General features: G+C 57.1%; 1 protein-coding gene and 1 long non-coding RNA gene across 2 annotated transcripts in view; one reads left to right on the forward strand and one right to left on the reverse strand.

The window, feature by feature from the left end:
• Positions 1 to 25,667, forward strand: part of LOC136325580 (uncharacterized) — a 306,971-nt gene extending 281,304 nt beyond the window's left edge. The window contains exon 5 of the long non-coding RNA XR_010729279.1: positions 25,619 to 25,667. This is a non-coding gene — a long non-coding RNA (uncharacterized lncRNA). The remainder of the gene's footprint in view (positions 1 to 25,618) is intronic.
• CABP7 (calcium binding protein 7) lies at positions 83 to 10,258 on the reverse strand. Its single transcript, XM_066260183.1, has 5 exons — positions 9,757 to 10,258; positions 2,903 to 3,046; positions 2,044 to 2,156; positions 1,595 to 1,748; positions 83 to 1,366 (listed from the first exon to the last, which is right to left on the reverse strand). Exons 1-5 carry the CDS (start codon positions 9,863 to 9,865, stop codon positions 1,239 to 1,241), a joined length of 648 nt encoding a protein of 215 aa, XP_066116280.1. The 5' UTR covers positions 9,866 to 10,258; the 3' UTR covers positions 83 to 1,238.
• Positions 25,668 to 27,529: the final 1,862 nt, after the last annotated feature.

A 27,529-nucleotide genomic window follows, 5' to 3' on the forward strand; every position in this document is an offset into this window, starting at 1 on the left:
CCCCTGGCCCCTGGTCAGAGGATGGGCAGGACTGGAGTGATATGAGGTCTTCTCCATGGTGGCGGTGCTTGCTGCCTTTCTCCCTTGGGGCCGGAAGATGGTGGCCAGTGTGGCTGTGACCATCACCCATTTGAGAAGTGGCTCCAGATCTGGGGAGAGGAGCTTGAGGACTCGGTCTGCCATTCCCAGTCCCCACATCTGCCCACGCTGAGCTGGTGGCTGAGTGTGAGCTGGCCCAGCCTGGGCAGGACTGGAAGCTGGGTCTCCAGCTTGGTGGATGTAAAGAAAGGGGGGATCCAGGAATAGGCCTGGGGCTTGCAAGAGTGGCCTGGCTGAGTCTCCTGGCATGGACACGAGCCCCGCCAAGGCTTTGCCCTGGAGGAGCCCCTGGCCGGGGGCAGACCACACAGGCTGCTCTGGTGATGTGGAGCCCCCAGGCCCATCTGCTTCCTTCCTCAACTAGACTCGGGTTCTAAACTCTGTGCTGAGGTGGTGGTGGGCAGTGCGGCCCTCAGGCCACTGGGCCTCTGGTGGCGGACTACAGGGCCACATCAGTGCCCCATCCTCCATGAGCTTCTGCCCTTCCTGAAATTCTATTGACGGGGGAACCAAGGTCAAATCTAGGGGCCCTTTGAGCCTTGGGGTCTCATCTGTGAAATGGCTTGGTTCTCTGACCCCAGTAGGTGGGGTGGGGGGGAGCTGGGTTTGATTCTAAAGAGGGTCAGAGGACAGGACCCAGCAGAAGGCCAGGGGCCTACTCAGTTGATACCAGAGTAGAGCCCAGGAGACCTTGGCCTCGCCACTGCCACCCATCTCCCATCCCACCTCCACCACCTTGCCACGCCCCAAACCTCAGGGACCTGGGTTGGGCTAGATGTGGGGCCCTGGGCACAGGGTTCCCCTTCCTGCCTAAGGGACCATGGCAGCTACTGGGCTCTCATTAATTTCCCAGGAGCTTCTGGACAGCGGGAAGAGTTAGTGCTACATACAGGCCAGGGTGGGCATGGGCAGGTTACAGGTGGGGTTGGGGGCCATCCTCAGAGCCACCACCAGGCCTTCCATAGCTAGGCCATGGCTCCATGCAAGGTGGATAGGGTGGGGGTCGCTGGATGTCTAGGCCCTGAAGTACACGCAGTGGCGGCAGCCCAGGGAGTGGCTGAAGGAGAGGACTGCAGGCGGTGGTGGGTGTGGAGGGACCCCGTGCACCACGTTCGCCAGATGAGGTACCCAGGAGGTGCCTATTTCATGCCGCTGCGCAGCACCTGGTTGGCTGCGATGAGCATGACGCTAATGATGAAGGCAATGGCGAAGGCGCAGATCAGACTCTTGCGCACGCATGTCTGGCGGATCTGCTGGTTGGAGCAGGCTGTTGCCACCAGCCAGGGAGCACCAGAGAGAGACAGAAGGGGACAGTGAGGCAATGGAATCAGGAGCCATGTGCACTTTACATGGGCTTGTCCCATGGGGCACATAGGGACAAGAGGCTTAGGCAGGCAAGGAGGCCCCAGCCCCCCTTTGTAAATCCCTGGTTCCTCCCCTGCTCAAGCAGTTGGCCCACCCAGGAAGGGGGGAGTCCCAGGGGTCAGTCACTCACTCTCCACATCTACAGGACACTCCTCAGCTGTGCCCAGGTGGCTCTCCTCCTCCGTCATGATAATGTTCTCAATGTCCTTCATGGACAGGTGCTCACAGAAGGTGTCGTAGAGCAGCCGCTTCAGCTCGTCCACAGTCAGCTTCTGCATGTCGCACTTGGGTGGAGGAGACAATGCTCTGGCCACCACTACCACCAGTCCCCACCCAGCCCCTGCAGCCACACAAGCCAGAGACAGGCCTCCAGATTCTAAGTCCTTGCTCCATTTCTCAAGTCCTTGGCCAACACAAACCTCCCCCAGGGAGCCCATGACCCTCTGGGAGAAAAGACATCCAATGGACCAACGACTAGAGTGGTCATCCTCCCTTTACAGAGTAGCCCTGGCCATTCACTGGTCCCAATACAGCCCTCCATAGTGTGCACAGCCCTGGGTCCCATGAGTCATGGCATACCTTCCAGAAGACGGTGTCAAAGTCAGTGCCATGGAACCTCTCTGGGATCCCTGAGGTGGAAAGCTTGGGTCCCAGGAGGGTCACAAACTCCTCAAAGTCCACTTGGCCATCACCTAGAGTGGGTGCAGGTCCAATTAGTGGGATCAGCCTGCAACTGTCTGACCTCGGACAAGTCCCCTCCTTCTCTAAGCCTTGTCAATTTTAGGGGCACCTAATATGCATCAGGCTCTGGGCTGATGCTGAAGCCAAGTGTGATGACAAGGTAGAGTGCAGCAGATGGGCCCCGAGCACGTGGGAAATCCTCACATTTCACTCAGAACTCCATGACTCCCCAGGACTCTGCTGCTGTCCCAGGGCGGGTGTGAAGCCTGACATTCCCCCACCACACACAGGAAACAAAGCTCAGAAGAGGGGGACAACCTGCTCAGGCTACCAGCTGCTCTCTAGGAGGAGAGGGGGAGGCACAAAGGGATGAGAGGAATAGACCGGGCATTACTGGTCCTTACAGGTTTTTCCATAATAAAATGCCAGGTGGCAAATACAATTAAGTTATTTTTTTATTTTGAATGATAAGATGTGGGAGTATTTAGTATATCCTTCATTCTACTTTTGTGTACTTTAAAATTTTCTCGAATACAGACCAAGATGGGTCAAGTATGATGTCAGCGTGTGGCCGGGGCTGGCACATTCTGGCCATGGTCCTCCACATTCTCCAGGCTGAGAAATGGGGCCAGACCTGGCTGTGAACTGCCATGGGCTTGAGGGAGGCTGGTAGTGGGGGAGTGGGAGTCCCCAGTGGCTCAGGCCCCAGCCCTAGCGCCCCAGGTGAATGGTGAAGAAACAGACGGACAGTGCTCACCATCCATGTCCAGTCGCTGGATGATAACTTCCAGCTCTACCTCATTGGGCATGTAGCCCAGGGAGCGCATGGCTGTGCCCAGTTCCTGCTTGGAGATGAAGCCATTGCCGTCACGGTCAAACACTTTGAAGGCCTCTCGGATCTCTGTTGGGGGGGGGGGGGAGCAGAGCAGGTTGGTACTTCACTCCTGTTCCTGACACCCCACTTCCCAAACCACTAGGATCTCCAAACCTGCAGCCTGAGCCCAGCATTGAGAATCCACCAGAACCTGCAGGTCTGGTCAGAGACAACTGGCAGGTGGCCCAGGAGTCCGCAATAGCGCTGCTTCTGGGAGTCAGGGCAGAGCAAGCAGCACTGGCGTACCCAGGCCCTCGGCAGTGATGAGACAGTCCCTAAGGTCTCAGTCTCAGAGTTCCAGGCTCCCACAGCCTCTTCAGCACACAACAACCCACATGGCAGGAACCATGGGTCCCAGTGTGCAGGGAAGGAAGCCCGGCCTGCCCACCCCACACTCCTAGCCCCTCTCCCCCTCCCCCCAGCTCAGCTCGTTAACACTGGCCAGCACTTTTAATGGCAGCCACGTGAGGCAGCGGTGCTGGGCTAATGGGCTGACAGCTTAACGCAGGCCGCCTGGAGAGCCTGAGGTTTGTGGGGAAGGGAGGCCAAATAGAGGGGCCCCAGCAGTCCCGGGCCAGTACAGATGTGGGGGTCACTCCCTCCACTCCATTATACAGAGTGGACCTGAGGACCTGGGTGACTCGGGAGCAGTGAAGCGTGCTGGGAGCCTCGGAATAAGCAACCCAGTGAGTGACCTTGGGTGAGCCTCAGACTTACCCACAGTAAAGTGGGTGGTAATGATGTCAGGACGACAAGAGTTTTACCAAAGACATCCAGGAACTGTTGAGAGTCCCCTAACCTCTCCTAGCTCTACCTCTGTTTCTGTTTCTCTGCCTGCTGTCCCTTCGTTGCTACTCAGCCCAAGAAGGGTCCTAAAGAGCAATTTCCTCTGGGGGCAAGTGAATCTCAATCGGCTCACACTCTCTTTGCTCCAACTCCGTGGGGTCTCCTTGTCCAGTTCACCTGACAGTTTGCTTAAGCTCTTTACCTGGGTGGGACTTGAGCAGGCAGAGGTGACCTCAGGAGTGTGTGTGCGGTATGCATGCGTGAACATACTTGAAGTAGAGACAGACGAGATGCTCTCATGCTGCGGACCTAGAAAATGAGGCCCAGAGAGGCTAGGTGAACAGCCCAGGGTCACTGTGGGGTTGGGGCTATTTCTGGTACGGGCAGTAGTTAGCCTGGCCTGGGCTTGACCTTCAGGTCTGTGAACCCCTGAAACAGACCTGTGGGATCCTGCACCTTGGGGTCATTCCCTGATCCCGCTGGTCCCACTATAGCCCAAAGAAGGTGGGCGTGTGTCCCAGGCTACATAGCATGGTGGCTTGGACCAAGGCCCCAAACTTCATCAGGTTGAAGTTGACATGCAGGCCAAGACAGAAACAGTGAGCCTCACCTGAGCTGCACCCAGATCCTCTGACTCTGATGGTCCCTTGCCCATCCCGGGAGAATATGCAGGAGAGCAGCCGGGATGGGAGAGCTAGGCAAGGCCCAGGGGGTTTTGTAAACCCTGGGCTCTGGGGACTTTCGGCCAACTTCCACCTGAAGGTTTTCCTGAGCCACCGAGGGAGTAGTGAGCTCCCCATCCCCAGAGGTGTGTAAGCAGAGGCCTAACAGTTATGGGGGCTGCTGAGGGGCTCCCAGTCACCTGGAAGTCTGCTAGAGATGAAGGTACTGGCCATGCAACCAGGCATACCCTCTGTCCCCACCTCTGCATACACACACTTAGGTCTGGCTGGCACTGCTGCCTTCCTGATTCAGCCACACTCCCTGCCCACCTCAGGTGTCCTTAACTTTAGCCCTAGGGGCCCTTTCAGTCCTGTGGGCACCAGAGTTGCTCCAGATCTAGGCCTCTGAACATGCAGCTCCTTTTGCCTGGAATGCTCTTTCCTTACCATGGCTCCCAGCATGGATACATCCCCTTCCCGGTGTCCTCCCTGCCTCAAGGCTGCCTCTGGCCCTCCTATGGGTTCCCAAAGATCCCACTCTTCACCCATCCTTGCACTGACCACACTGAATTGTAAGCTAAAAGTGCCAACCATGGTCTTGTTCACGGCTGTGTCCCCATTATCGAAAACCATGCCTGTCATTCAAGCATAAACATTTACTGGATAAATGGTTAACTGATTTGAGGAACCCATCCACCTGAAGCACACAGAGGAAGAGCTGAGCAGGAGCTCTCGTACCTCTTCGTGTGACGTCATCACTCAGATGTTTCAGGGTGAGATGGCAAAACCCTGAACCCCCAGGGGTGCAGGCCCGTCCCCTACAGTGAGCTGGGGTCCGGGCCATCCCTCCCACCCTGGCAGGGGCAGGAGTGGCTCCCAGAGCCCAAGGCTGCTTCAATTGGAGGCCCTGACCCTCCTCCTGGAAGCCCTGAAGAAATGCCCTGAGCTGGACGGGAGACAGTGGAGGTCAGGTGAATCCTAGATATGTGGGCAGGCGCCAGGCCTGGAGGCACAGCCCATGGGCCCTACAGCCCTTTCTCAGACAGGACTAACCTAAGACCACGAGGGAAATCCAAAGACTGCCACCTCCATGTCCATGTGTCCTGTCCTTTCCGTCACCCTCCCTGGCACGACCAGCTTAGATCTCAGGTTTGCGCCTGTACCTCTGTCCATGCTGAGAGCCCTGACCCAGCCCCAGCTGACTCCTGAGGCCAAGTTCAGAGACCACCTCCACCAGGGAGTCAGCTCCAAGTCCCCCAGACTCAGGTTGAAATTCCAGCTCTACTACATCCTGGCTAAGTGACCTTGGCTGGTGTTTGCTCACCTGTATAATGGGGCTAGGGGAATGACTAAATATGAAAATCAAGTGTGTAAGTGCTTGACGGTGCTGGATTTGGCTCAGAACAGGACACTATAAATCAGAACATCACAGACAGCAGAGCCAGAAGGAAAGGGCGGACCGTGAAGCTCTGGACACCAGACCGCCCTTCCTATTGGCTGGTGCTGCGACCTGGGAGCCTGGACTTGGAGTCTAGCTCTGCCGCTCAGCAGCTGATTGACCTGGGCAAGCAGTTCCCTCTCTGAGCCTCAAATGCTTCATCTGTGAAATGGGAATGACTCTTGCACCATCATTGAGGCCTGGGCCTGCTGGGGCTCCCTGCCATCAGTACATCTTATCTGGGTGTATTTCCCCGAAAGCCTCGCTCTGTTCTTGCTGCATGAGGCCTGCTGTGCTCCATCTTGGCATGGAGGCGCCTGGCCCGCGAAAAGGCTGGCAGGGCCTCTAGGTTTCCAGGCCCATACTGTCCCCCCACCTACTGCCTCCAGCCTGACATCCTCAGTCCCCTCCCTTGAGCCTGTGGAGCTGTGTCAGGGCCTTAGTCCCCAACAGGCTCCAAAAGATGCCAGCACTTTGTGAGGGACCTGGAGTCCCGGCCAGGGCAGGGGGGTGAATGGGCTGGAGGTCATTGCAGAGGCGGGCAGTGTCTGTCCTCTGCAGACACTGGTCAGGCTCCTCACCACTCTGGCCTCCCTGAGTTTCCGGCCTGTGCAGAGGAAGCCACTGGATTTGTGAGGAAAGAGGGGCAGAGTGGGACTCCCCTGACCCCATTCCCTGAAGACCCGTATTTGGCCACTCTCAATTCAGGCTCCACTGTCCCACTGAGCAGACCAAGTGCCAGCCTCAGAACTCTGCCCTGGTGGCTGCCTGTTTCCTTCCTCCTTCTCTGGCCGGAGAGGACAGGACTGCGGCTGGCACTTCCCACCCTCAGGTACTCATGTCCGCTGATGCCACTGGGGCCAGGCTCAGTGTTCCTGCAGCCCGGGGGTCTCTGCTGTCGGGGAGGAGGCAGGGGAAATCTGGGAGAGCCTCTCATGGGGGGCAGGTGGTCTCAGGACAGCTCTGCTAGCCACATCTGCCAACTGCCTGCCAACTGCCTGCCATCAATGGCTCCCCAGGAACAGGAGTGCAGGTGCCTCTGCCAGACAGATCTTCAAGGCCCCTTCCCCAAGCCCTTCCCCCAGCCTGCCTTTCCGGCCAGGCCCCCTGAAGACCCTGCATCCTTGACTCTTAAGACTTCGCCTATCCCTCTCCACTCCCTCCGCACTCTTATACCTGCACTGGCCTTCCTTAATGCTGCATCTGTCCAGCCCACCATGCAGCAGGCCGCACACTGAGCACTTCCATCACATCGTCTGTCACCAGCAGCCCTGGGAAGGGGCAATGCCAACCTCTTTTACAGATGTAGAAACCGAGTCAAGAGAAGCAAATGATTGCCTGAGGCACTCCAGGAAATGAAGGAGCAGAGACTCGAACCCAGTGCTGCCTGGCTGGAAAGCCCTCATCTGAACCGTGAGCTCTCCATCTCCCTTCCTGGTCCTCCTCCCCCCATACTAACCACCCCCTGGATTTCTGCAGCAGGCACATACTGTCTGCAGCATTTCATCCCAAGCTGCCAGGCTCCCTCTTCTCAGCACGTGTGGCTCCCCCACTGACAGGCATCCTCCCCAGAAAAGGGTCTGGGTGTTACCCAGACTGCCCTGGGGCAGAAGCCCTAATGGGTCACTGGGGAGGTGGAAGGGACAGAGGGGAAATCTGTGCCAGGACTGGTCACCCTGTCCACATAGCCCTGGCATTCAAGGACCACTGGGCCTGCAGAGACTTGGTCTAGAAGGAGGGCGTTCAGGATGTCTGCAGTCAAGAAAAAGGGGTCAGTCATGGAGGACTTCTTGCCTTCATCTGTCGCTGCCCATGGGTCGGGAGATGGGCTAAGGCCACGTAGGCATCTGCTTGCTCCACAATCCCCACCTGTCTACCCCAGGGAGAGCCTTGTCCTTCAGATGCCCCCTGTGCCAGGTCCTTCTGCTCCTCAGGGCCCAGGAGAAGAGGACAAAAGAAGCAGGGAGTGCGTTTGGTGTGGCTGGTGACTAACGCTGCTGGGCTCCTGCCAGTGTGCCCGCCGGGCAGCCCAAGGGGAGGCTGCGGCCTCCTTGCCCCTGCACTGCCTGCCCTGTGCCCTGCTCACCCCGGCATCTTGGGCTTCTCTCAGTTTTTCCTCCTCCTTGGGATCTTCATTTCAGGGCTAGGAGATTGGGAGAAGTGAAACCCAGTGAGGCCCGAAGCAGAGCTGCCAGAGACATGGCAGGGTGCTGGGGGCAAGGGGAGGGAACGAGGCGGAAGTGCCTGGGGTATGGGGGGAAAATGTTAACCCCTACCTCAGTGACCAGGAGGAAGGAATGGAGGAGAGCCTACAGAAGGGGGTCCTGGCAGGAGGAGACAACAGTAGGAACACCTACTTCTCTGCCCTCTTGCCTACATCATTCCCCCTCCTTGTCCCAGGCCCTGGAGGAGGCTCTGGTTCCTGGGCTTCAGCCCAGACAGGACAGAAATTTGAGTTTTGGGGTTCAAGGCCAGAGACTCAGCAGCAGCACCCATCTATCTATCTGTCCTGCCACATCAGATACCAGACCCCATTTCCATGGCTTTCCTGGCCTATGGGAGCTTTTGGGGGACTTAGTGAGGAGCAGGTGGCTCATAACCTGTGTTGCACTTGAGGAAAGGTGAACTGCCTGCTCCCTCTTGATTTTCCCCTAAAGCCAGTCTGACTCCCCCAAGATCTGCCCCTTCTAGGGCTTGGGGATAAGGGAGGACCTCTCTCCATGCCTTCCCCTACGCTCCCACCATCAACCCTGACTGCGCTGGTGTCTCAGCTGCAATCTCCCCCCCCCCCCCCTCGCGCTGATGATCCCCAGATCTCAGAGACACTTTGGACCCAAGATACCAAAAAGAGGGCCAGCCTCTGGGTGATCTCAGCCCCTCCCCCAACATTAGACAAGATCCCAGGGGACCAGGACTCCCATCAGCCCAGAGCCCCTTTACCCCCACTCAGCCCCATATAGGGCCCCAGGAGGTGGGTGGGGGGAGAGGAAGCCTGAGCATCTGCCCCATCCCAGTAGGGAAAGAGCTCCCAGGCCCCAGGGGTCTCACTGCTCCCCAGAATCCTTCATCCAGGGACCACAGCCCCTGCCCTCTGCTCCTATCTTGCCTAGACGACTGCCTAAGTCCCCATTCATGTCCAAAGGAGAGGGAATGGGGGGTGGGGTGGGAGGACAGGTTTGGGTCTCTGCCTCTCTGCTTTTCCTTTTCTAGGCTTCGTTATCACGACCAAGCCGCTGAATCTGGCCACTTGTTGTCGCCACCACCTCCCCGGCCGCCTTCCCCGAGCTCTGGGCCGGGGGTCTCTGCACCGCTGTGCAGAAGAAGCTAAGGCCGCAGGAGGGGCTGGGGGGCGGCCCCGCAGTCGACAAGCAGGGCAGTCGCCCTCTCCCCTTCTCCAGCTGCCGGAGCAGATTGGATTTTAAAAGCTACACGAGTGGAATGTCAATGCGAGCGCAGAGCCGCGGGCTGGCGCGGCGGAGGGTGTCAGGACGCGGGTGCTCCGGCTGGGCCGGCGCGGGGGCGCAGCTCCGACCCCTACCCCAACCTGTCGCGTTGTCGCACCGTCACCGCGGACTGCGCGGCCCCGTGACCCCGCTGCGGGACCCAGCAAGTTTCCGCAGCGCTGGAGACCGCGCCGGCAAGGGATGGGCCACCCCTTCGCCTTGGCGACCCCCACCGCGGCGCCCAGGAGTGCGAGCTGATCCGGCCTCCATGCGCAGCTGCTCGCTGGAGCGCCCACCTGGCAGCAGGCACCTGCGGACAGCCCCGCGACCCCTGCGCCCCTAGCCCGCGCTTCACCTGGGCGCACAGGTAGGAGGGCCAGCGGGCGGGGGTCCCGGCGGGGTACTCACCCTCCAGCTCATCCTCAGGGATGTCCACGGGGCGCTGCTCCGACAGCAGGTTGGGCACGGTGTAGATGCCCCGGTACATCAACGCCGCCGTCACCGGGTGGAACGGCATTTTGGAGGCTCCGCACCCGCCCGCCCGCCGCAAACTTTGAGGTCGGGGCTCATGGGCCAGCGGCGGCCCGGGGGGCGGCTGGAGCGGGCGGGGCGCGCAGCTCTGGAAAGCGGCCCGGCGGCGCCAACAGCGACTAGGCGAGTGGCACCCGTCCGGGGGCCTAGCGCCCCCGCGCCCCAGGCCGCGGGTCCATGCCGCCCCCTCCCTCGTCGGGCTCCCTGCCGGGGCCCCGCAGGGGTGGCGGGGGCGGCTCCGCTCGGGCCTCTCCGCTCGGGCTGCCGCGTCCGCTCCTCGGTGCCCCGCGCGCTCCGCGCTGCTCGCCTCCCGCTCGTCCGCTGGCCCGCGCGGCCGCCCGGCCCGCCGCTCCGGCTCTCGCCGCCTCCCGGGTTCGCTCGCTCGCTTGTTCTGTGCCGGGCTGGCTGCGCTCCCGCCTCCCCCGCCCGCCGCCCGCCCGCCCCCTCCGCGCTCCCCGCCCCTTCCCGCCGCTGGCCCCTGCGGGGCCGCCCCAGGCCCGCTGGGGGTTTCTGCTCCCCTTACCCCGGGTCCCCTTTTCCCCGCGGAGGATCACTCGCCCCCCACCCCCAATAGGACCGAGATGGGGTGGGGCCCTTTCTTCCTGCTCCTTGGCCCGCCTCAAACCCCTCAAAGCGAGTTCAGGAAACTGAGGACTAGAGACCTGGCAACGAGGTTAGGCCGGCCCCAGGCGTCAGGATACTCGAGGAGAATCACGCAATATTGGTGCCAGGAGAGGCTCCAGCGTGGGGAAACTGAGGCTGAGAAAGAAGGGCATAGATCAAGGTCACGAAGCAGGGGTGGAGAGCAGGCAGAAGCTGGTCTGGGTCTGGAGCAGGTTCCCCTGCCCTGTGACTGAGACCTCCTAGCGGACCTTTCCCCTCCGTCCCTCTCAGTAGAACCTCAGTCCTAGCTCCTTCCCAAGCCCCTGCCCCTCAGCCTGCAGAGCGTCTGTATCATGGCCCAGCAGCCACTGAGGGACAGAGAGGTGGCTGGGCGTCTGCAGGGACTGGTGTGAGACCCTGTCAGTTCACATGGCTGCAGGTTAAACCTAATATGTGTGTAGGGCTCACCCAGACCCCAGAGCATGTGTGGACATTGGGGTGAGGGAGCAAGTGTTCATGGGAACAGCGTGTGTGTGCATATATCTGTTATCCATGAGGGTGTATACAAGTGTTTGCAAATCCACATGCAGATGGATCATGGGTCAGGAGTGTTTGGACACCTGTTTGTGCCAAGGTTGTAAGCTGGCAGGGGAGGGGAGAGCAGGAGCTAGTTGGCAGAAGCCTGGTTAGGTGGGGGGGACAGGGTGCAGACCTTGGGCTGAGAGTGGCACAGGCATGTGTGCACAGACAGATATGAGTGCATATTTATGTGGGAGAGGATGACCCTCTGACTTTGCTGTGGCCCCAGCTATGGACACTGCCCTTGGACGCCCCAGCAGAACCACCTTCCTGCCCCCTTTGGTCCAATCAGCCAATGGCCCCAGTAGGACAGCAGATTGCCACAGCCCTGCCTGACCCTGCCCTTCCCAAGCTGATTACATTTTTCTGCTTATTTCTGTTTTTGTCGCTGATTAATCACAGCCCAGTCTTGGGGCCTGGGGAGAAGGGGCTCAGGGAGAGATGCCAGCCCTGGTTGAGCTGGGATGCCTTCCTTGGCTCAAGGGTCCTGATTTAGGGTGCCTGATTCTCTGGCACAGCTCTGGAGGAGGTTTCCAGCAGTACCTGGGAACCTGCAGAGGAGTCAGAAAGGACCCCAGCCTCTGGGCTAGTCAGGTGCCCATTAGCACCTGTGCCTGGGGGTCTGAGAGGCCCCAGGAAAGCCCGCACCTGAAGCCCTCTTCATCCACCTGTCACCTTGCCTGACGTTCCACCTTTGGAGCTGAGTGCTTTGAGCTTCCTCGGGTCTCCTGATGGAGCAGAGGAGTGGGGACATAAGAGTTTGAACCTCAGAGCTGAGAGTACCTGAGGACCCTGCATCTACTACCTCTGTGCTATGCGAACTTAGTAGCCTCCCTTCACCTCCTGGGGCCTCGATTTCCCCCTTGTGAAGTGAGGGTGGCAATGCTACCTCCCGGGTGGTGGTGAGTATGAAGTGATGTGACATATGAGAGGTGCCTGGCAGTGCCTCGCTGCACCTCTTGGGAATTTCCTATTAGCATGAAAATTCCCCCGAGAAATATGAATTAGTAATAATTATAGCTGCCACATATTGATTGAGAGTGTGAGCCCCAGCAGCACGCTCCCACAGCGTTTCCTGAGTGGCCAGGCCACACCAGCCCAGGCTGGTCTGTTCTAAATCAGGACCCCTGAGCCAATAGAGTGTGGGCTGGATGGAGCCTGTTGAGGGGCTGGTGGGAAACCCAGCTCCCCGTGACTCCCCGAGAGGCTGCTGCAGAGTATGTTAGTACCGGCCTAAGGGAAGGGCACCTCCTGCTGTGTCCTCTGCTGCTCCCAGCCTTGCTGTTCAGGTGGAGATTTTTTTTCCTTTTTAATTTTTATTTATTGATTTAAGAGAGAGAGAGAAACATCAATTTGTTGTTCCAATTATGTATGCATTCATTGGTTGATTTTTGTATGTGCTTTGATCAGGGCTTGAACCCATAATCTTGGAGTATTGGGACAGTGCTCTAACCAAATGAGCTACCCAGCCAGGACCGAGAATTGTGGTGCAGAAACAGCCCCTGAGAGAAACCAAACAAAAATCAAGTGGGTGGGTCTACCTCACATGGACAGGTTCTGCAGGTCTGACACTGGCCCTCCTCCAGACCTCAGCCTTAGTCTGTGCTCAAGGGGTCAGGCTGTCTACCTTGTGACAAGGCTGCTTTCTGAGGAAGGCCCCACCAGGCCAAAGGGACAGGACTTGCTGGGGAGGATAGCCCCAAGGCTATCCCCAAGTGCACCCCACTGCTTGGGCATCCCTGAAAACCCAGTCCCCTGGTGACCCAGGCCAGTCCCTGTCCTCTCTCCTGGTTCAAAGCCACATGCCATCAGCTACACCTGCACCCCTTCTCAGGTGGATACTTGGGCTACAACTGGGCTGTGCATGGAACCTGCTAAATCCCCTGAACCTCTGAAGGCAGTTTGGCCTTTCCCCCATTTGCGGGCAGAGGCACTGAAGGGACCACGTTGAGTCCTGCAGCTGAATGAGGCAGAGCTGGGGATTCAAGCCCAAAGTGGGAGCTGGGTGGGGCTGGGGCGATGGCTCTAGGGGCCAGGCTCTGAGCCATGCTGATCTCTTCCTGCCTTTCAGGCTTAGAGGAATGCTGCCTCCTCTGGGAACTATTATCAACCTTCTGGCCCTCTCCTGCTGTGCACCTGGGGTTACTGGGCAGTCCTGGGTGCCAGGTTTTTTGAACAAGCCAGGCTAGGAGTCAGAGGATGAGGGGGAGCTGCTTGAGCCTAGGGCTCTGACAGCAAGTGCCAGCAGGTTGGGCAACAGGGCTGAGGCACAACCCACTGTCTGCAGAAGGGCAGCAGAGAACAGGGGAGGGCAGTTTTTATAGAAGGACATGAAGACAAGATTTGAAAAGTCTCTGACGTGGGGCGGGAGAGGCAGTGCCAAGAGCAGTAAGAGCTCTGCATGGAGAACCCAGAGCTGGCCATGCAACCTTGGGTGTCTGGACTCACTTTTCTGAGTCTCAGCTTACCTGTTTAATAGGAACACATCTATCCCCCAGGGTGAACACTGAGATCTTACATGTGAGTGTTCAGTGCACAAAGATGGTGGTTCTTCCTACGAATCAAGGGAACTCCTGGAGGAGGAGACAGGTGGGCAGAAGTTCAGAAGTGTGAGAGGACCACCCTCAGCTCTGGAGGGCTGGGTCTAGGTCTGTATCCCCCAAATCCTGTACCTGGCACAGAGCAGGGCTTGGCTTGGGTCTGGATGAACATCTTAATGAATGAATGAGAGAATGAATGAATGAATGAATGATCACCCACCCACCCTTCAGCATTGCAGCCCCATCCTCTTCCTTGCATGTCACAGGGGAGCAGATGGCATGATTGCACGGTGTGAATTATGTCTGTCGCTCCCCCATCTGGGGAAGGTGCTGCTGCCATCACACTGCACTCCCTGGGGTGTCACCAGGAGACTTGTGGGCTTCTCCTGAGAAGGGTCTCCACAGACCTCACCCACTAGTACTTGGCTCAGGGTGCTGGAGTCACCGGGAGAGATAACCCATGTCTGATTCTGGGAGAAGCCACTAAGTGGCAGGGAAGCAACGAGAAAGAAGTGGGAAGTCCCTCCCATAGACGAGCTCTCTCCTGTCAAAACCAGCATGCTCCTCACCTTCCCTGGCCAGGAGACTGCTCCTCTGGGGCCAGCCTTCTCTCAGCACTGTCTCTGCTCCCTGTAGTGTTCAGCACCAAGGAGAGCTCCTGGCAGAGGCCAGGGTCCTGCAGAGTAGGGTGAATTCATTGAGGAATTCACACAGCCTGAGAAGGCAATAAAATGAACCCATTGTCCAGAGGAGGAAATCAAAGTGGAGGGAAGGCAAGCACCAAGCTCAAGGTCATGCCAGGACTGCTGACCACAGCCTTGCTTGAGCTGGGGTGGGGAGTGCTGGGGGTGGCAGGAGGTACACAGGTTTGCGGAAGGGTGTCCAGGGACAGCAGAGGCTCTGGCCTCTGCTCTTTGGCTAAGGAACAATATTGTTCCAAGAACCCTCTGGGGACAGCGTCTGGAGGTGAATAAAATATTCATCGTCTGGGCAAACTCACGCAGTCACTTGATGAATAATGGAATTTATAGACTAGCAGAGCAGACCCAGCTGGGAGGGGGTGTAAGCCCGATCCCAGAGGCCCCTGTCTGCTCTGATCTTGCCCAGCCTTGGGCACCCTCCTGAGCCTTTATATGCTCAGCTCCTGCTGGTAACAGGGGTAAACACAGCAGAGCAAGTGACAGGGTCCATGAGAAGGAAATGGAATGAAGGGGACAGGTCCTTGAAATTGCTGCTCCTTGAGAAGCAGCTGGTGATAGAGAAAGAGCACTGGACTTGGAGTCCAGTGTGGCTGGGATGAACTCTGTCTTCTGTTACCAGCTCTGTGCCCTGAGTGTGGCACCTGCCCTGTAAAATGCGGTTGATGCTGCCACCACACAGCCAGGGTTGCTGTAAGGATCTGATGAGATGATAAAGGTGACAGTGTCTGCTGCCACTGTCCCTGTCACACACAGTGCTCACACCTGTTGCTGATGCTTGACCTTTAGATCCTCCCTTTCTGGACCCCAAACTCCCCTGAGCCCAGGAATAGTCTAGAAGGCAGAAGGAGGCATGGCCACAGGAGCAGAGATGCTTCTAGCGCTCCAGGCAGTTTTCAATAAGTGAAAAAACCTGACAGAGAAGAGACAGGCACGGGCACTCACCCAGGACCCCACCCCACAGTCTGCCCCCACCTGGCTTGGCTGGTGCAAGGGCACTTTTAAAAAGCTCCTCAGGAACTTTTAAGGCGCAACTAGGGCTAGAATCACTGCTCCAGAGGCAACAGCCTGGTGGGGAAACTGAGTTTGCACCTGTGCAAGAGGATTTTTGGCTTGTCCTACCTGTCTCTGGTCCCCTCGGGGTCTCGATCTCCTCCTCTGAGAAGTGAAAAACCTACCCTTGGGGCGTGGCCAGCTTGCTGGCTGGGAGGGTGATCCTGGGTACTGAGGGCCCAGCCCCTGCTCCAGGCCCACTTCCTGAGTGACAGCTGTGACAGCTGGCAGGAGATGAGGCACAAGGCAGCTTCTAATTGCTTTGGGCTCCCAGATCCCTGCCTCAGTCTGCTGCTTTTGACTAGATATCTCCACCAACCTGCCTGGGGCGGCTGCTCCCCCAGAAGGGGCCCTATCTCCCGCTGCCTACGGTGGCAGTGGTGGTGGGGAGTTGCCTCTCCCTGCAGGGTCTCACCACCTCTGAAGCAGGGTGAGACTGGGACCCTGATGTTCCCCGGGGCCTGCCCCCTCCTCTCTGCATCTCTCTGGTGAGACAAAAGGCTATATGTGTAAGCTTCCACTGGAACAAGGAGTTGAAATGTGCAGACCTTGTGGGTGGGCCCTGAAACTTTGCTTGGCACACCCACCAGGGGGCATGAAGATGTCCTCTGGGATCAGACCTAAGAGAGAAACTGTGTAACCTTGAGCAAGTCTTTGGAACTTGGAGTCTTGGTGCCTCACCTGGGAATAAGGGCACCTGTTTGCCAGGGCAAGCACAGGGTCCAAGCAGAGCACAAATGTTTGGCTGTGTCCCATAAGGATCCTCATGATTCTTCGGACCAGAAGCCCTTAGGACACCCCTTGGGCTGAGTTTTCAGGTTGGTACCTGTTTCCCTGTCTCTAGCTGCTCATCACTCCTCAAATTCTTTCTCAGAAGAGCCAAATTATTTACCTGGCTTTAGTCATGTAGCCCAACACTTCCCCTTCTCCTTGCATGAGCTGCTGCCATGTGGCCTTGGTGCAGCCTGTTTGCACATCTCCAGGGGCAGGGAACTCACCACCTCCAAGAGGCAGAGCCAGTACTTGCTTATTCTCTGGATTCTGGCTTTGTACTCCAATATCTCTCCTGTTCTGAGAGAAGGCTCAAAATGGTCCCCTGTATATCTCCTGGGAGACAGACAGTGCTGACCATTGATGAGCTGTCAGAGTGGCACTCCTGCCCCCCCCCCATGCACACACTCATCATGTAAAGATGACACAGTGAGCCTGTGTGCGGAGGGCACTCTCATGGCAGGGGAAGTGGGGGCCAGGCTTTCAGATGAGTACCTGCAGCCCCTTGTCCCAGGGTTCAGCTGCAAAGATTAGCATTGCACTAGGAGACAGGGACATGGGGTGGGAGAGTTTTGACAAGGGGACCTCAGGGGTGGTCCAGACTGGAGGTGTTGCTCAAGGAGGGGGCTGGTCCTGCAGGAGCCCCTCCTATCCTGGCCACCACCACTTCTATAGGAAGCTGGGTTATGATCCTTTGGAATCCACAGTGTTGGCATATGGGGCTGCACCATCTCCAGTGCTGAGCTAGGCCTGCCGCCCTGGCCCTGGCTGGCCCACCACCCAAGGGCCCGCTAATAGGCCTCTGTGGCCCACAGTGCCCTGGTTATGTCGAGCCTAAGTGATGATAAAATCGACAGCAGTTTAATTGGTAATTTTAATCCTGGACAGAGCAGTAATGGCGTTACTAATTGGATCGTTAGAGATTTGTGCTTTATGGCTGTGTAATTAGAGGAGCTGTGGGGGGCTGGGGTGAACTGGGGGCCATACAGGGCTAGGGGCAGTGCCTCTTCCCTTGCTGGGACTGGGTCACCACTGGGACTTCCTGCTTTTCTGTTGTTCCTTCCAAGTAAGGCTCCTGGGGCAGCTGAGTGAGGGGTTTCCCTGCCAGGGGTCTACATGTGCCATCCTAGACCTGGAGTTCCATCATGTCAGGAGAAGGAGGCCTTGGAAAACGCCCTAAAGGGACTCCAAAGCCCAGTTTCCTATAGAGCAGGCTGCAAGACAAGCCCAGACCCTTCTTGTGTCCTCACATGCGTGTCCCTTGTGCTCACGCGGGCTCACATGGTTTTGTGCAATCTCCCCTGTGGGTTCACTCTATGCATCAATGTCCCTGCCTGCACAAGTGGAACCAAAGCCCTGTGCTGTCACAGTGTTGGCCTCCAGGACTCTGGGTAACCACAGAATGTCCTTGTTTTAGAATAGAAAGTAGTCTTAGGTTCTCTCACTCTGCTCATGTCTCATATGGGGAAACAGGCCCAGGGAGGGGAGGGGACATCCTTGTGTGTGCTCCATGCTGTCTCACCAGCCATGAACACCACAACATTTGGTGGCTTCTCTGCACACACATAGCTGCCATTCTACACTCATGAAAAGGGCACCCAGGCTGACCTACTACAGCATGGAGAGGGGTTTGGGGGGCCCAGTCCTCACCCCAGGTATGTAGGGCAGACAGTGTGGGTTGCTTTGTGGGGAGGCAGGTGGAGTGTCGTTTGGATCAAATTCACAAAAGACTAGAAGTAAGGCTGGCATTCAGTGAATATTTGCTAGATTAATCAATGAAGGAAAAAAGGAAGATAAAAAGAACAGGGAGGGAACGAGGGAAGGAGGGAGGGCAGACAGACCATGGACAGAGGTCCCCTGTCACATGCCCTTTCCATCAGTCCCCTAACTTACCACAGGTCACTCTCCTAAATTCAGGCATGGTCCCCTCACCGCCTTCCATGGCATTTACCTTATTCTAAGAGCCAAAATCACCAAGGGGCCCAAAATACCTCCCTCCTTACCTCTTTGCTTTCACCTCCCGCCCCTGCCCACCTGTTCTAGCTGCCTCAGCTAATCCCCACCTACTCTTAGCAGAGAGCCAGGCACGCTCCTGCCTCAGGGCCTTTGCACTTGCTGTATGTCTGCCAGGAATGCTCTCCCCTACATTGCTCACTTACCAAGGTCTTTATCAAAATTCAACTCTCCAATAGGCCTTTCTTGGCCATCCTAACTTAAATAATAAAAAAACTACTAAAAGACAAACTGTCCCTGTTCTCCCACTTCCCTGCTTTATTATCCTGGCTTGCACTTACCACAGCCTAACGTACTGTGGATTATTCTTTCTTGCCTGGTGCTGAATTTTGTTCATTACTGTATCCCTATATTGTGACATGCAGTAGATGCTCATTCATAGTTGTTGAATGAACGAATGAGTGAACTGGAGGTTCCTTAAAGAGATGGCCCTGGCAGGTGAGAGCAGGCTGTGGGGTTGAAGGATTAGGAGGTTGATGTAGGGTTGAGACACCCAGGCTGTGAGCCTTTCCCTCTGGCCCACTTGGCTCCCACCCCCCACCAGTAACTCAGTCATGAGATAGCACCCCAGCAACCTACATCAGCAGATTACCTAGCAGGTGGGGGGGGTGGGGAGATAAAAATCTCTGTCTTCCTGCCAAATACTCAACCTCAGTGCCCTCCACCTGCGCAGCCGTTAGCTCGACCTACACTCTCCTTCAGCCAGGTCACCTCATGGCCTCCTACTGCCTCCTTCATCTCTCCCTACAAGAAGTGGCTACTCTGGGGTGGGCTTTGGGACTTTAAGGAGCCCCCTTGCCTGCTGGCCCCAGCTCCCTGTTCACAGGCAGAAGACAATGCCTGAAATCCCATCATCAGCATAAAGGGGTGGATGGTTGCACCCAAGCCAAGCACTGGGGTCCAGAGCTCCCAGCAACACTCTGCCCACCCACCTGGCCAGCTGCCTCAGGCTTCATCAGGTGATGTATGGCCCACTGGCCCTGCCAGGAAGCGACAGCAGATAGATGGGCAGTGCCGAAGGGTGGGCTCAGAGCCAGGAGCCAGGAGAAGGGAGAGGGAGGTGCCTGGCTCTGGAGAAAGCCATTCCCGGAAGGCCACTCTCCCTAACCGAGGGCAGGACGCAGGATGGGGAGTACTGGAGTTGTCTTGGGCATGGCTCCCACACTGTGGCCCTTGTTTGGGGGACGTATAAGGAGCTGGGAGCCTCCTGGCTTCTCACGGCATCTCCTCAGGCCTCAGTCTTCTCGTCTGTAAAATGGCTAGGAAGCACCCATGCAAGGGGGCAGGAAGGATCAACTGAGAGACTTCACACTAAGCTCCAACCCCCAATGCCCAACCCTGTGAGGCCTGGTGCTGGACCAGGGAGGGGCTGTCCTTACAACCCTGCTTCCTTCTCCCTGCATCTTCCCACCTGACCCCTCCCCGCCTTCCCTCTTTTGGTCTTTGGGAGAATCACACAACCAGAGATGGATAAGACCTTGACAAATTTCTAGTTCGACCTCCCTCCCATTTTTCAGAAGGGAACACTGAGGTCTTGAGAAAGGAAGAGCCTGCCTAAGGTCAGGTGAGAGGGCTTGGAATCACATGGTGATTCCTGAAAGAAGCACTCTCCCCACTATGGATGTGGGAGCTGGGGGGCTGGTTGTGGCTGCCCACCAGGTGAGGAAGGACAGGCAGGACAGCGCTGGGCAGAGGGAAGGGGGTGGGGGGAACATTGCAGTTCTTGTGACTGAGTCAGGATGCGCCAGACACCTCCTTGGGCTCTGTCTGCATCCAAGGAGACCAGGACACTGGGCGGACGAACAGCGTGTCCTTGCTGGCTGGGCCTGGAGGAGGGGTGGGGAGTGGGGGCATCATTCTGGGAACCAGGGCTGCCTGCTGGGCTGAGCAGCACCTCCCAGCATCTGTCCACCTGCCCCGCTTCCCAGAAGAGCCCGGATGCCACGTGGGGCTGGGCACATGACACAGATGTACACAGACAGGTCTGGTGGATGCATGAGGGGGTGCGGACATGCAAGAATGCATGTGGGCATCAGTGCAGACATGTGCATCTGTGGCTGGGTGTGGGTGTATATATACACGTGTGCTGGGGTGGATGTGCACACGCAGGGGTCTGAGCACATGGGGCCCAAGAGCTCACAGCCGGGACAGAGCAGCTACTCAGTGGCGGGACGTGTTGTGGGCACACAGTGGTTCAGTGAAGTTTGCACGTATGGCACAGATGAGGCACGGACGCATATGGGTGGGTGTGGGGAGAGACATATTCTTATTCAGCACCCACCAGGCCCTGCACAAGCTTGGCATCAGCTGCAGTAAAAAAAGCCAGGGTCATTCCTCCATTATAGAAGGGGAAACTGAGGGCAGCAGCCTGCCTAAGACTACCAGGTTTCTTGCCTGTAAATTCAGAAGAAAGACTCTTGCTCTGTCCTCAGCAGGGTGGGACTCAGAGAAGAAAATGCCCCCCAAGGTTTGGTCTTGAAGAAAATCTCTGTAGCCAGTTACGGGCCGGGAATACTATTCTGGAAGGTGAATCTTGCTTTGGACTTCCTCTGAATGGAGGTAGAGCTTGGTCATGGAATCCTAGGGTTGGACAGGGCCTTTGGGGTCACTTGGGGCCCCCGCCGCTCCATATGGCCGCCCTACTGTTAATGTTAACATGGGTCAAGGGCAAGGACCCTCGCAAAGAAAGGAGCCCCAGCTGAGAGTCTTGTCCCCTCTCTGAGCTTCCGTTTCCTCAGCTGTAAAATAAAACTCCCTTGCCCTCTGCCCCAGACCCTGTTGGAAGGCTAGAGACCCAAGGTCACCTTGGGGACAAGGCAGTGGTCCCAGCCATGCTCTCCTGAGGTCTGGGAGGGAATAGGAGCCTGGGGGGCAGCAGGAAAGGGGGGAACTGAAGGGATCTGAAGGCAGGGAGACGGGCCTTCCAGTTCAGTTAGTGAAAGGATTTGTCATTTTAATGATGCGATATTTCTTGCCTGGCTCCTGTCTGTGGCAGCACGAAGGGGCAGCTGCTTCCCTGACTGAGATGGTCCTGGTGCTGGTGGGGGGTGTCCTCGGACTGTAGGCCAGGATGCTGGGGTTCGAGGGGCCATCAGCTCTCACACCTTACCTGTAGCCTAGCTCTGCCTCTCTTCCCCTTAATGACCTTGGGCAAGTCATTGCCGAAGTTCGGTTTCCTCATCTATAAAGTGGGGGTGATAGCATTAGCCATATCTTGGGGGTGATAACCATAGCTTTCAGCACTGACTGCTGTTGGTAACAATGCCTTTCACATCTCTCCCTCTCACTGCCTCCTCCAGTCCTACCATGCCAGGGCCTTCTCTTTTGCTCCTCAATTTCTGTAGACCTGCCTGACTGAGCGGTGGCACAGTGGATAGAGCATCAGACTGGGATGCAGAGGACCCAGGTTCGAGACCCCAAGGTCGCCAGCTTGAGTGCGGGCTCATCTGGTTTGAGCAAAGTTCACCAGCTTGGACCCAAGGTCGCTGGCTCGAGCAAGGAGTTACTTGGTCTGCTGAAGGCCCGCGGTCAGGGCACATATGAGAAGCAATCAATGAACAACTAAGGTGTCACAACGAAAAACTAATGATTGATGCTTCTCATCTCTCTCTGTTCCTGTCTGTCCCTGTCTATCCGTCTCTCTGACTCTCTCTGTCTCTGTAAATTAAAAAAAAATTTTTCTGTAGACCCTCAGCAGGCTGCCCTCCCCCTGGCCCTCTGTCCCCATCCTGTCTCCATGCCTTAGTCACCCTGACTTGTTGCAGCTACATGAACATACCTTGCCCTCTCTCACTGCTAGGCCTCGTATGAGCTGCTCCCCTGCCTTAGGCATACTCATCACACTCGGTCCCTCAGATCCGAGTCCTCCTCTGGCGCCCACGGCCACCCTCTATTTGCCTTGTGACAACATTTGTTACACTGGAGGGTGACAGCTCATTTCCTAGTCTACTTGCTAGCTTGTGTTCCAGCACACAGTAGGCTCTTGATGTTTGCTGAATGACTGAATGAAGGACCGTAGAGCTGCCCTCCTGACCCTAGAGCACAGCAGTGAGGATGTGGGTGGTGGCCCCAGTGGGGGTGACCTGGCAGGCGGCCCATCCATCCGCCTGGCACTGCACCTGACCAGATGGAGCCGAGCCCCTGGGGAGGGAGAAGATCCATCACCCAATGCTTAGTTCAAGCATGTGCGGGCGTGTCGCACCTGCCCCCCTTGGGGTCTTCATTCATCATGCTGTCCCTGGGACACTGGGATGGGGTGGGCAGGCAGCAGCCCCTCTGCCAGGCTCCACGGGGCTGGAAACGTCAGGACGTCTGCAGCTGTCTAGCGTGCAGGGGAAATTGAAGCTTGGAGGAGGGCGGCAGAAGTTAAAAAGTGGGGGCTCTAGAACCAGACTTACCCGTGTGTGAGTGACAGCTCCAGGACTCACTTGTGTGAGCCTGGGTGAGTCTCTGGCTTCTGAGAGTAAATGTCCTCACTTGTAAAATGGGGACATAGCAGTGTCCCTGTCACTCGGAAGAGGAGGGGTTCATGGATTCAGATTTGAGTTTCATGCCTGGCTTGCAGCCCCCACTGGGCTCCTCTTGCTGGCAGAGTAGGGGGAGGCAGCGGTGGCTTCAAGAGGCAGGGCCTGCAGATTCAGGCAGGACTAGCTAATTGTCTGGGCTGTCAGAGAGGAAGGAGACATTGATGGATGCTTCTCCGGCAAAGAGGGGCTGAGGGAGGGGTGGCTGAGTGATGACCAGGCACTGCAGTGATTACAGCTCAGCTGTCCCAACCAGCTGGCCAGGGGGACAGCATGCCCCAGACTCTCTCCCAGCCCCCATACTGTTTGCTGGGAAGTCACTGCCTCCCTCCTCCAACTCCTCCTTTTTTATTATAAAAACAAATGCTTTCTGGGGTATTGTTTTACCTGAATTACATAGTGGCCTAGAGAGTAGGGTATGATTCTCAGGTACTTTAAGATTCTCATTTCACAGATGGGGAAACTGAGATTCATTCATTCACTTAGCAAATAGGTACTGAGCGCCTACTCTGTGCCAGGTTCTGTGCTGGACACGGGGGAATCAGACAAGGCTTTGGCCACCAGCTTGCCCCAGGAACTATGGAAGTTACAGGTGGATCAGGACTGAGTTCTGTGTCAAACATGCTAGATAAATGAGACGGTAATGATAGATCATCCCCTCAGATGGTGCGTGCTCCCTGATGATTACAGGGTGCTTGGTGTCAGGCACAGTACTGAGCACTTTAAGTGCATTGTCTCAACCCTGGTTAGAGCTCAGTTGGTTAGAGCATTGTCCTGATACGCTGTGGTTGCAGGTGCGATCCCCAGTCAGGGCACATACAAGAATGAACCAATGAATGCATGAATAAGTGGAACAATAAATCAGTGTTTCTCTCTCTCTCTCTCTCTCTCCTTTCCTCTCTGTCTAAAAATGAGTAAATAAATATTAGAAATTTAAGTGCCTTGTCTCATTTGCTCATCTAAAGCAGACATCAGTGACCCCATTTTCCAGCTTCAAAAAATGGAGCCAAGCCTGACCAGGTGGTGGCGCAGTGGATAGAGCATCAGACTGGGATGTGGAGGACCCAGGTTTGAGACCCCGAGGTCGTCAGCTTGAGCACGGGCTCATCTGGTTTGAGCAAGGCTCACCAGCTTGAGCCCAAGGTCGCTGGCTCGAGCAAGGGGTCACTTGGTCTGCTGGAGCCGCCCAGTCAAGGCATGTGTGAGAAAGCAATCAATGAACAACTAAGGTGCTCTAATGAAGAATGGATGCTTCTCATTTCTCTCCCTTCCTGTCTGTCCCTCTCTCTGACTCTCTCTCTCTCTCTCACCTCACACACACACACACCAAAAAAAAAAAAAAAAAAGGAGCCAAAGGCAGGCCATGACTTGCTTGGGGCCCCTAGCTCGGAAGAGATGAAGCCCACACCTGCATCCAGGACTTTCCCTCTTTCTACCCCCCCCCCCAGGGCCACACATTCGTACCCCGCACAAGCTCAGTGAGCTGCTAAGTGAGGGGCATGTGAATAAGTGAGCAACAAGCTGACAGAGGGGAGGATGGGGCTCAAACCCCAATTCCGAGAAGTTACTTGGCCTCTCTGAGCCTCAGTAGCTTCCTGTCTCACATGGGAGGGATGGTGACTGCACAGGACACTCGCGAGGCCTCATGATGCCACCAGATAACAACCTAAGTGGGAGCTGCTGCCATGAGCTGGGGCTGGCGTGTACAGTGGGGACTGTGGGCCTCCTGGGAGTGCTGAGGTTTGAGAGGGCAGACCGCGTACGCCCAGGCCCACACAGATCACTGCTGCTAGTGTTTTCATCCTCCATGGTGCCAGGCCAGGGCAGCTGCTCAGAGGATGTGCGGCCCTGACCTCAGGCAGGCAAGGTCAGTGCTGGGGTGAGGGTTGGAGCCCTGTGCTCCTGAGCCAGGCATGCGGCCTGACGGGCAGGGAGGAGATGGGGGCTCGGGGCCAGGGCTGCGCTGACCTACCCAGTGGAGCAGAGCCGGCTCTAATGAAGTAGGCTAGCCTCAGGCTGGCACTGATTTCACATCTGGGTGGCCACCTCCTGGTTGGGAAATGTCATCGGAGAGAACAGCTGAGGCACCTGGCATGGACCCAGTCTTGGGTGGAGCGGGCAGGCTGCCAGAGGGGCCAGGATGCCTGTGGAATGCTAATGCCAGCCCCAGACTCCAGGGCCTCAGCTCCCCTCCAAGTCCCTAGGGGCTGTGCCCAGAAACACTCCTGCTGTCAACCCCCAAGAGCTCAAAGCCCAGTGATGAAAAGATCCCCTCCAAGGCTACGTCCTGACCTCTCTTCATAGTGGAGGGCAGGGGGCTGGGTAGATTCAGGGTGGTCTGGAGAGGGGCCCAGCCACCCAGGGTGCAGGAGTGGGAGGCAGAGCTGGGGGAGAACTGCTTCTGGCCCACGATGGCCCCTGCATCCCTGAGCTGTCTCTTCTGATAACTGAGTCAGGACAAGCTGATAGTAAAATATCTACATCACCACACAGCGGCAGGCCACGTTTAATAAACTCTCGCTGTGGCAGGCACTGGCTCAGAACCTGGTATTCGTGATCTCATTCAACCCCCATGATGACCCTGTGGTCGGTTGGTGGGAATCAAGTCCATCGTGCGGAAGAAGAATGTGAGGGTTGAGAAGCCAAGCCCTCTTTAGGGGTGGCCCTCACCTCACTCCAGCTCTGCTGTGTGGCCCCCAGGCCCTCTCAGGAGCAGTGCTCTCGGGCCAGACACAAAGCAGCCGCTAAACCAGGCTCACCTGTAACACTGTGACTTCCACATCGTGACTTTTTTTTTTTTTTTTGTATTTTTCTGAAGCTGGAAACGGGGAGAGACAGTCAGACAGACTCCCGCATGCGCCCGACCGGGATCCACCCGGCTCGCCCACCAGGGGCAATGCTCTGCCCACCAGGGGGCGATGCTTTGCCCCTCCGGGGCATCAGTCTGCCGCAACCAGAGCCACTCTAGTGCCTGGGGCAGAGGCCAAGGAGCCATCCCCAGCGCCCGGGCCATCCTTGCTCCAATGGAGCCTTGGCTGCGGGAGGGGAAGAGAGAGACAGAGAGGAAGGAGGGGGGGGGGTGGAGAAGCAAATGGGTGCTTCTCCTATGTGCCCTGGCCAGGAATCGAACCCGGGTCTCCCGCACGCCAAGCCGACGCTCTACCGCTGAGCCAACCGGCCAGGGCTCACATCGTGACTTTGGGGCCCTCAGCCCCCTGGTAGCCACCTCTGAGTACCTGCACCTCCCGGCCCTCTTCCCTGCCCAGGGAACTCCTCAAAGTTGGTGTGTTTCCCTGACCCCTGCCTTCCTGGGCCTCTCCACCTTGCCCCCAGCATGGCCTGACCATAGCAGAGCTTGACAAATGGGGGGACTCAGAGTTTGGGTTGGGGTGGGCGCTGTCTCTGGAGCCTGGTGGCCTCCTGGAGTGGGGGGCAGCTCACAAGCCAGCCTTGTGAGGGGAAGATGCTCGCTCCACCTGGAAGCTGCTCCTGGCTCCCCCTCTCTCCCCCTTCTCGGCATTTCCCGGGGACCTTCCTACGTGGGGTGGGGAGCCCTGGCATCCCCAGCTGCTCTCCCCCTTCCAGGGGAAAGAGGAGGGAGGAGAGAGAAGCCGTATTAATAAAAGAATAGGCTACTGCAACGGAGTCCGCAGTGTGTGCAGCTCAGAATAGCAATGTGCTTTCTCAAGGCAAACAGAACTCCCCAGGTGTTAATGCAAATTCACTCCAGTTAAGATGAAAGAGCGCTGCTTCTCCCTTTGCTGGCTAATATGAAGGACTTAATAGATTCAGCCTCAGGAACTGTGGCTGGGAGGGGACGTTTGGGGGATCAGTCCAGTGTGAGCCTTGCAGGGAAGTCTCAGGGGGTTTAGGGCAGAGCCACTGTCAGAGCAGTTCTGGCCAATGGTGCGGCACATGTCACCCCATCCTCTAGTTGGACTGACAGGAGCTGGGCCCCCTGCACGGGAGGCGGCAGCGGGAAGCCCAGAGGGGGTGATGCCAACCTCTTGCCCTGTTGCTCACTGCCCTTCACTTCATGTTAACTCAAGGGCTGGCACCACAATTGCCACTTCCCAATTTGTGCTAGAGGCGTGTGGGGCTGGAAGAAGAGATGGGGTGAGGCTGGCTATCCAGGCAGGGCACCTGGTTCTAGTCTAGCTTGTGTTTGTGGCCACTCCTATGGGACACTGGGTCAGTCAGTCCCCTTTTGGCTCCTTGGACCATGACACCAGTTTGACAGCACCTGAGGGACCAGCCTGAGGAATTCCTTTAGCAACATGACATTCAAAGGCTGTTCAGACAGGAAGGGGCCTCAGAGTTCCTCTGGTCCAAACCTGACCCTTTACAGTGGAGGACATGAAAGCCCAGAGAGTGGAAGGGACTTACTCAAGGCCACACAGCTGGAAGTAGCAGCTGGAGGAACCGGAACCCACAGCCTGCTCTTCTGAAGTGCAGGCTGGAAGCCTGAGTGATTGTCTGTGGGACTCCATCCGGGTGGCTCTGCCAGCCACGGAACCCCTTCCTCCCACGTGGGGAGCCCTTCTCCAGCCCAGGGCCCCTGGGCTCAGTGGCTGATCCCAGGATTATCTTCCACTGAAAATTACACAGGGCACAAGCTGGGCGGATGTCCGGAAAGGTGGGGGGGGGGGGGACGCTGGGCTGAGGGCCCCAGGACGGTGTCCCAGGCCTCAGCTGGGGGTAACAGGAGGCCTCTGGAAGATTCAGGGGCAGGATGTGTGGGAGTGAGGCTGTCCCCACCGGTCCACTTCACTTGTCTGAATTTAACTCCCCTCTCTCAGGGCAAATGGCACAGCAGGTGCCCGCAAGGAGCCACCTCCGCAGCCTTCTTCACTTTTGTTTACTGACTTAA

The sequence above is a fragment of the Saccopteryx bilineata genome, chromosome 2 (assembly GCF_036850765.1).
Source record: "Saccopteryx bilineata isolate mSacBil1 chromosome 2, mSacBil1_pri_phased_curated, whole genome shotgun sequence".
Taxonomy (NCBI): Eukaryota; Metazoa; Chordata; class Mammalia; order Chiroptera; family Emballonuridae; genus Saccopteryx; species Saccopteryx bilineata.